At 30.6% G+C, this 8,191-nt stretch overlaps 2 protein-coding genes across 3 annotated transcripts; one reads left to right on the forward strand and one right to left on the reverse strand.

The window, feature by feature from the left end:
- Window positions 1–189: 189 nt before the first annotated feature.
- On the forward strand, window positions 190–2,533 carry Pex11ab (peroxisomal biogenesis factor 11ab). Of its 2 annotated transcripts, none has more exons than XM_087402829.1 (5): window positions 190–310; window positions 626–743; window positions 832–935; window positions 1,589–1,704; window positions 1,784–2,533. In XM_087402829.1, exons 3-5 carry the CDS (start codon window positions 880–882, stop codon window positions 2,269–2,271), a joined length of 660 nt encoding a protein of 219 aa, XP_087258955.1. In that variant the 5' UTR covers window positions 190–310; window positions 626–743; window positions 832–879; the 3' UTR covers window positions 2,272–2,533. The 2 variants fall into 2 exon arrangements, with proteins under 2 accessions (XP_087258955.1, XP_011065695.1); XM_011067393.2 differs by lacking the exon at window positions 190–310 and adding an exon at window positions 322–450.
- A 282-nt stretch (window positions 2,534–2,815) lies between these two features.
- LOC105152869 (uncharacterized) lies at window positions 2,816–5,517 on the reverse strand. The gene is made up of 3 exons (XM_011067394.2): window positions 5,289–5,517; window positions 3,220–3,393; window positions 2,816–3,038 (listed from the first exon to the last, which is right to left on the reverse strand). The coding sequence occupies exons 1-3, from the start codon at window positions 5,410–5,412 to the stop codon at window positions 2,890–2,892; spliced, it is 447 nt and encodes a 148-aa protein (XP_011065696.1). The 5' UTR covers window positions 5,413–5,517; the 3' UTR covers window positions 2,816–2,889.
- Between the last annotated feature and the right edge of the window lie 2,674 nt (window positions 5,518–8,191).

Consider the following 8,191-nt stretch of genomic DNA (forward strand, 5'->3'; position numbering starts at 1 on the left):
GCTCTTGGTATTAATCATGAAACTATTTTTCTAGGATGAAAAGTGAAAAGTGAAAAATTTCATTATTATCTTCAATGATTAAAATTGTCACTTTTTACTCCCCCCCTAGAGATAGAGTTTTCTAGGGATAACAGTGGCGTTATCCATTCTAGAGATAGAGTTTTCTAGGGATAACAGTGGCGTTTTTTCGTTATGCAATCAGAAGCAATCACGACTAAGACTATATTCGTCTTTTGATTTCTGAAAACGAAGATAGCCTTAGCTGTGGTAGCTTCTGGTTGGATAACGAAAAAACACCCCAGATCATTAGGCTTGTTCTTTTTGGATGAACTTTTGCACCAGTTCATCTTTCTTCCTGCTCTTTCCTTCTGGAGAAAAAAGGAAGAAAGATAAACTGGTGCAAAAATTCAGTCAAAAAGAACGGGCCTATTGACTCGTCAGGTCGAATCAGTAAATCGAATACATTATAAATACAATATATGGATAAGTTTCGTTAATGAATATATATTTATCATTTTCTAATCACGCGAATTAATAATTATCGAATTTAAAATAATTCATAATCTCTGAGTTGCATCACTGCCAATCATTGCTTGTTTTTTTAATAATTTCTTTGTAAGTGCAGAGTCCAATATAACTGTTGTTAGCTCGTGATAATGGAAAGCGATCGTGAAAGATATGTAGTTATGACAAATGAAAAACACGTAAAAGAGCGACAAGATATTTGCTTGAGATATTAATTTGTAAGACCTTCTAAACTACTACTGTTTTGAATACAAATGATTTTTTGACAATATATATTAAAATTATTTATCTCTTTGTTCTTGTTAGTTATACAATTTGTGAATTAAAATAAGATTCTTTCGTTTGAAAGAAATTATGGATATCTTTGTAAAGTTGAACGAGCAAACGGCAGGGAGAGATAAACTAATAAGGTATGTCATATACGATGATAAAATCTTTTATTTCTTTTATTCACTTGTACATCAGTATTATTTACATCATGCTGAGCATTATGCTCTTTAATTATCTTAATTTAAAACTAAGACAATTTTTTTATTTCTAGATGTTGAATAGTTTTTATCATAATTCTTTAATTTTTAGTAACATTCTCTTATAAATTAAAAATCGATTTTTTTCTATTATTTATTAAAAATTAAAAGTCGATGTTATTTATATATTATTTTGGTATAATTTTTATGAGTAAACAATTAATCAAAATTTTATAGAAATTTATTTAAAATTACATAAAGAAAATTATATATTATTATTTACGAATTCATTTTAGATTGTGAAAAACTTTCATTATTTTCCATTATTTATAACCAAAAGATTATGGCTGTGTTCTAAAATTTACCGCCAGTACTGAAAATCTGTGCATGTGATGTAAACATAGATTTTCAATATTTGCAGTAAATTTTGGAATACAGCCTATATGTAATTAAGCATTTCTATTAAGAAAAAATTGATAAGAACTTCCAATTTATATTGAAAAAAATTTATCATTGGCATTAAGATAATTATAAATTATAAAGCACTATGCTTTATTTAGCAATATCAGAAATATCAAAAATTATTTTGCTTGCAGATTGCTTCAATATGGAAGTCGAGCGTACTGGTACTATGCACAAAATGTGCACAGCACAAGATACTCTGCAGAAATTTTGAGAAGTTTGGAGTTCACTTTTAGCTCATTTCGAAAATGTAATGATAACTTTCTGGTTTATAGAAACGTGTTTCTATAGCTGACAAATAAATATCATATATTTTTTTTTCTTTCTAGTACTGCGCTTTGGAAGATGCTTAGATAGCATCTATTCTGCTTTAAAAATGATAAAGTATCCTGATCCTATGGTGAGAATAACATTAACCATGGCAAAGATGGCAAATGCTTTATACTTACTAGCAGATCATTTTATTTGGATTGGCAGAGTAGGAATTTTACGAGTTGATTTAGAAAAATGGAATAAAATTGCTAATAAGTATTGGTTATTAACTATTGTTATGAGTTTAATAAGAGATATTTATGAGATTATCAAGATTTTGGAACACAAGAAGAATGTATTTAAACAATATTATATATTATCTTGTCTAAAAAATCACAAGGAAGTAACGATGGATACTGTTAAAAATGGATGTGATTTATTTATTCCATTGACAGCATTAGGCGTCACAAAATGTACTCCAGGTACAGTAGGTTTACTTGGAATAATTTCTTCATTAATTGGTTTATATACAATTATCGATCCACTTTATAAATTGTCTCCTTAGGATAAGACGTTTTGTAAACTTCTATACTTTTATACATGTAAGATATATTCGTTGTATTATTCATTTATGTACATACATGATGAGAGAGAGAGAGAAAGAGAGAGAGAGAGAGAGAGAGAGAGAGAGAGAGAGAGAGGAGGGGGAGGAGGGAGTTACATACAAATGTATATAGGGAATAGATATAATATTCTTATGCTCTAAAATATACAATTTTATAATTACGATGAAGTTTATTTACTGATTAAATAGAGAAAATATATGGGCTTTATACACAATCTTTTCATTTTTTAAGATATAGCTTAATAGTTATTTTATAAAAGTTTATACCAAATTTGTCCAAATTCATCGAGTGAAAGAATATTTTCCAATATCATCAAGAAGAAATAATTCCGTAATTCCTAATAATATATTTATACAGCATATACGTAAGTAAAAGACACGAACAAAAATTTGCAGATAAAATAAAATATTGAAATTCATTTACTTGCATTTTAATAAGTTGATAAGAAATGAAATATTTTCCGTAAATAAAAACTTCAATAGGTTTGATTTTTACATGTTATGCATTTATTTTGTAAAAAATATTTTATATAAAAATATAAATTATGATATTATATTTCAGGCATTATCTGTAAGTATAGGTGATGCTCCTTCTTGGACCAATAATTCATATTTGTTTGAGTAATACATTAAAGTAATACCCCATTTTCCACAGATCATGGACCATACTGCTGTTATTATAGTGCTTTCAGAAATTGGGTGAATGGCTACAATAATAAATAAATTTTTATGTACAAATAAATATTGTAAGTCAGCAGGTAATTTCCTATAATCAAGATGTAGTTATACAGGATTAAAAATAAATAATTAAAAACAAACTAAATAAATAAATAAGTAAAATAAATAAGTAAACTTGTGAAATATCTAAAAATATTACAAAATGCTTACGAATTTGATAATAAAACGTAAGAAACAGGTACCAAATCAGTGCAGTAATACTAATCACAGCACTTACAAAGCCCAAAATATTTAAATTTCGTAATGTAACTCCAGTATGCCATCTTTCCAAAGTTTCTTTGCCTTTTACCCAATGTAAATGAAAACAGACTCCAGCTAAGGCACCTACATATCGATATCGAACATAAAAATTCTTAGTACAGGCACTAAGAAATCATTCATTGTAACCATATGGAACTATGACATTAGAAAAAATATAGAAGCAAGTTATGCAAATCCCTTTATCGCGTTACATATATTTTTGATAGCAGTATAACTATGTAAATAAATTTTATAATTCAATAAAATTCCTCGTGACTGAAAATTCCTCTTTCAATTCTCTATTCTGAACATACATTTTAAATTGTCTAAAAATGCTTTAGACTTCCAATAAAATTAAGACTTGAGTTATTGACTAGGTTATAGTTCAAGATTTTTGCAGTCATCGAAAAACGATTTAGTCTAGAACATATAAAAATCTATTAATATAAAATTGAATTTAAAAAAAATTAATTTATTTTAAGAAATAATATATAAAGAAATCTTTCTAATATTATTATATACATATGGTTACAATAACGTACTAGAAGCTTTAAAAATGTAATCTTAATTTATGTATAAAATCATTACATAATCGAGATTATTTCGTTCCTGACTATGAACTTTATGGAAGAAGTGGAAATTATGTATATTTTATTGAATGAACAACATGAAATTATATATATTATATATATATATATATATATATATATATATATATATATATAAAATGAGGAGGATCATTGTTGAGATTATATTATTTTCTTGTATCTATGATATGGTTACAGCTCTTCATTAAATAGACACCAGGAGAACAATATCAAGAGAGTCATCAGTAGTTTTAATGGTCGACTATGATGCAATTTGGATTACAAACTCATAGACATAATTTTACTGACGTTTATCCTATTAATTTTATTTCAGTGGAGTTCGGGGAATAATTAAAGAACGATGACGTAATTGACAATTAATAAAAATATGTATTAAATATAAATATATCGAAAATACATTATTAAATTTGTAATTTTTTTTTTATACGAATGTTGTACAAATAAGTATGTATACTTTTAATGCTATATTATTTTATATTGCCGAAAAATTATAATTTTTTTCATAGTTATCATTTCTATTGTAATAAAACACGGATGATAACATTAAAATCCCAATTTTAAACAAAAATCGAGTATTATTAAGTTATAAGTCTATTCTACAATGTGTGTTTTGTTTTCTTTGCTTTTTGTGATTTTTTACATCTTGTCTTTTTGCTTCTTATTCGGTTTTTTGTTTTATGTCGCCCGAGATAAAAATTAACTTAGAGAGAAACAGGAAACATGTAGTAAGAAATGCAATTTTTAATAGAAAACGTTGCAAAGGGGAAAAGAAGTCAAGAGGTAAAAAGCAAAAACAGGAAACAAAAGGCACATTGTAGAATAGGTTTTATCTCGAAAACAAATGAGCGGATAAGAAAGCAAAAAGACAAGATGTAAAAAAATAGTAAAATAGAAAACAAGAGCACATTGTAGAATAGATTAGGAATTATTAAGTTTTGTATCGTGTATATGTTTACTACACGATAAATCATGAAATGACTTCCGTACTATCAGTACAATCACTTAAATTTTAACAGTCACCCGAACTTTAAAAGAACTGACTATCTTTAATAGTATCTCGTTGGTACAAATATCAAACATAGCGAAAAATATTTACACACATGCACACATAGCCATAGAGCACAAAAATGCAATCGTAAAAGATGCTCGATGTTTGCAGCTCTAACAAATTTTCAAACCTCAAAAGTCAACTTTAACATTTAACATTTCGGTTCACGGGGTAGACCGATATTTTGTTTTTACCAAATTTCAATGTTTAAAATGTATCAAATAAGCTTAATTTCATCAACAATGATGACGAGGAGGGGGAGGTGTTTAAAACATTCATCCTTTAATCATATTTATGCTGTCAAACGAGGCAAAATCGCTAACCTGTTAATATTGACCAAAATCCGACATCACGATTGCCATAAATAATGAACAAAATAAAAAAAGCAAATACAGCCATCACAATACCAATAGCACTAATTAATAGACGCACTAGAACGCGTAACATTTTTCCAAATAATTTGGATGTATTAATCCTTATTAACAAGTTCGCTGTTTGGATTTCTGATCAATGATGGAAGTACACTGACAAGATGTGCTATTGAATAAATATTTTAGCTGGCCAATGAGAGATCGTGACTGAACTCAGCCATCTTGGGCAAATCAAATGTATTGTATTGGGTCATCTAAAAAGTATTTTTTCACGGTTTTTTGTCACTAGATGTGTGTTGATGGTCTTATATCTAGTGACAAAGTACCACGGATACTTTTTTTTTAGATGACCCAATATATAATAAGAGTTCGTTTTTGTCTCTCGGGAGCTCGGGATCGCTCTGAATGATTCCAGTACTTGAAATATAAAATTTATCCTACGTGCGACACCCGTTATACGACGTACGACATTTATTGTAACGATAAATGTTAGATGTAGAATGTGGGATTTTTAGGAGGTTAACGCCTATTTTGAGTGAATCCTCCATTTCTTTCGTGTAGATCGTACGAGGTGAGAAACTCGACCACTTAGTAGCTGATAGATATAGGGACAAGGATATAAGAATAATTTGTGAATTTGAGATTAGGTCTTTTTTTTTTTTTTTTTAAGGCGGGAACGGGATAAAAAATATCAGAATTTAAAACTTTCAAAGGTTCCATTTTATAGACTTCGACAGACAAAACATGAAATAGGGGACTTTTGGTTATTCCACTATTTTTTCTAAGTTTTGGTTAAGGTCGAAAATTACGGACATGGTTAGGTCGGCAAAGTCACTGGCACGTTATCAGGTCTTAGAAGTCACCTCCAATGGGATAGTTCGGGGATGGTTAGGTATAGGGGTTAGTACAACTTGCGAATTTGAGATTAGATTTTTTCCATATAGTACTCACTTGGGTCTACCTTCCCCTGGTATTGGTCCCCCCCTCCAGCCCCCCCCTTGGCCTGGGGACTTTTTTTTAGGTGGGGATAGGATCAAAAATGTCGGAATTTGAAAATTTCAAAGATGCTATCTCATAGATCTCGATGGGCCAAACACAAAAGGTGGTATACAATTTTGCCCTAGGATTCACGGTTTCGTAGATAGAGGGCTCTGAAGTCACAAAAAAAATAAAAATGTCGGAATTTCAAAAGTTTCGCATTTTTCCCATATAATAGGCCCTGAGAGAAGACGAAAATGTTCTATACAATTTTGTCGTATCTGTCACCGTTTGGGCTGTGGACTTTTTGTAAAGTTGACAAAACATTAAAAGGGTCGTTTGAGGGGTGCGGGGTCACCGGAGGGGGGTGGTTATGAGGAACAAAGTTGTTCCTCTCGTCGAGATACATCGATACCCCCACCTACGAAAATTAAATTTCTGATTTTTCAAAATTTTGAAATTTTTCAGTCCAACTCAAAAAATGAAAGTGTCTCGACAACGTACAGAGCGACGAAATAGGCATGTAGGACAAACTTTAAGAATTTGAATTTTTTTTTTTTTATTGAAAATATTTTTTTTTTTTTTTTTTTTTTTTCTATGTCCCACACCCTCCAAAATGAAGGAAAAATGAGTGTCAAATAAATTCGAACTATAGAAGTCTATAAAATTTGGGTTAGGTCTGGAAAAATAAGGATTTTTTTTTTTATTTCCACCATTTATCGATACTTCGGTCAATTCGGGGACCATCGGTTAGATCGGAGTGACTGGCACGGGATCAGGTTAGGTTCCTTCGTGTTGCGAAGGAGTTTAATTTTTTTTTTTTTTTTTTTTTTTTTTTATTACGGATTCCAGAAGTACCAGTCCTGATCCATGTTCATCAGTTGGAATTTTTGGAATATCTACTTCCGTTCCGGAAGTCGCCATTTTCTTTTGAACGAAAGGTCCTAGAACTTCAGGGTCTGAGACAATGTTGTTTGGTTTTCAAAGCAGCTTCGAATGCCGTTTGGACTATTCCGTTATCTCTTTTCGTTCAGGCTGTGTACTCTTGAAAGTGGGGTTTTCGGAGAATATTTTCCAAGACCCGTTCAAAAAATAGGAAAAATCGATCAAAATTTGACCATGCCAGACGACTCAGAATGTCGAGAAATGGATTTTGGATCCATGAATTTTGGACAAATTCTTTTTTTTTTTTTTTTTTTTTTTTTTTCTAAGTTCCACACATACTGACAAAGAATGACAGTGACGAAAAAATCCAAACTGTAGACATCAAAATTTGGGGAGTTTGGGTTATATCGGAAAGAATTAGGGACTTTTGGTTACATCCACTAGAAATTAGGTGACTTTTGGTTACATCCACTAGAAATTAGGGGACTTTTGGTAACATCCACTAGAAATTAGGGGACTTTTGGTTACATCCACTAGAAATTAGGGGACTTTTGGTTAGTTCCACGAGAAAATAGGGGATTTTTGGTTATGAAAATTGGGGACTTTTGGTTAGTTCCACGAGAAAATAGGGGATTTTTGGTTACATCCATTTGAAAATTGGGGACTTTTGGTTACATCCATTTGAAAATTGGGGACTTTTGGTTAGTTCCACTATTTTCCTAAGTTTTGGTTAGGTCGAGAACTATGGATTTGGTTAGGTCGGTGAAGTGACTGGCACGGGGTCAGGTCTTCGAAGACAACTCCAATGGGTTAGGTTAGGTTAGGTTAGGTTAGGTTAGGTTAGGTTAGGTTAGGTTAGAGTTAGGTTAGGTTAGGTTAGGTTAGGTTAGGTTAGGTTAGGTTAGGTTAGGTTAGGTTAGGTTAGGTTAGGTTAGGTTAGGTTAGGTTAGGTTAGGTTAGGTTAGGTTAGGTTAGGTTAGGTTAGGTTAGGT

Source organism: Acromyrmex echinatior, chromosome 2, assembly GCF_024713525.1.
Source record: "Acromyrmex echinatior isolate Ae372 chromosome 2, ASM2471352v2, whole genome shotgun sequence".
NCBI classification, from domain to species: Eukaryota; Metazoa; Arthropoda; class Insecta; order Hymenoptera; family Formicidae; genus Acromyrmex; species Acromyrmex echinatior.

Excerpts from the sequence above, each read along its gene's own strand:
- Pex11ab (XM_087402829.1), top strand. The coding sequence starts at position 880 with ATGGATATCTTTGTAAAGTTGAACGAGCAAACGGCAGGGAGAGATAAA. Across the intron at positions 936-1,588 it reads GGGAGAGATAAACTAATAAG|ATTGCTTCAATATGGAAGTC; the intron begins GTATGTCATATA and ends TTTTGCTTGCAG. Across the intron at positions 1,705-1,783 it reads TTTTAGCTCATTTCGAAAAT|TACTGCGCTTTGGAAGATGC; the intron begins GTAATGATAACT and ends TTTTCTTTCTAG.
- LOC105152869 (XM_011067394.2), bottom strand. The coding sequence starts at position 5,412 with ATGTTACGCGTTCTAGTGCGTCTATTAATTAGTGCTATTGGTATTGTG. Across the intron at positions 3,394-5,288 it reads ATTTTGGTCAATATTAACAG|GTGCCTTAGCTGGAGTCTGT; the intron begins GTTAGCGATTTT and ends ATCGATATGTAG. Across the intron at positions 3,039-3,219 it reads TACGTTTTATTATCAAATTC|CCATTCACCCAATTTCTGAA; the intron begins GTAAGCATTTTG and ends TTATTATTGTAG.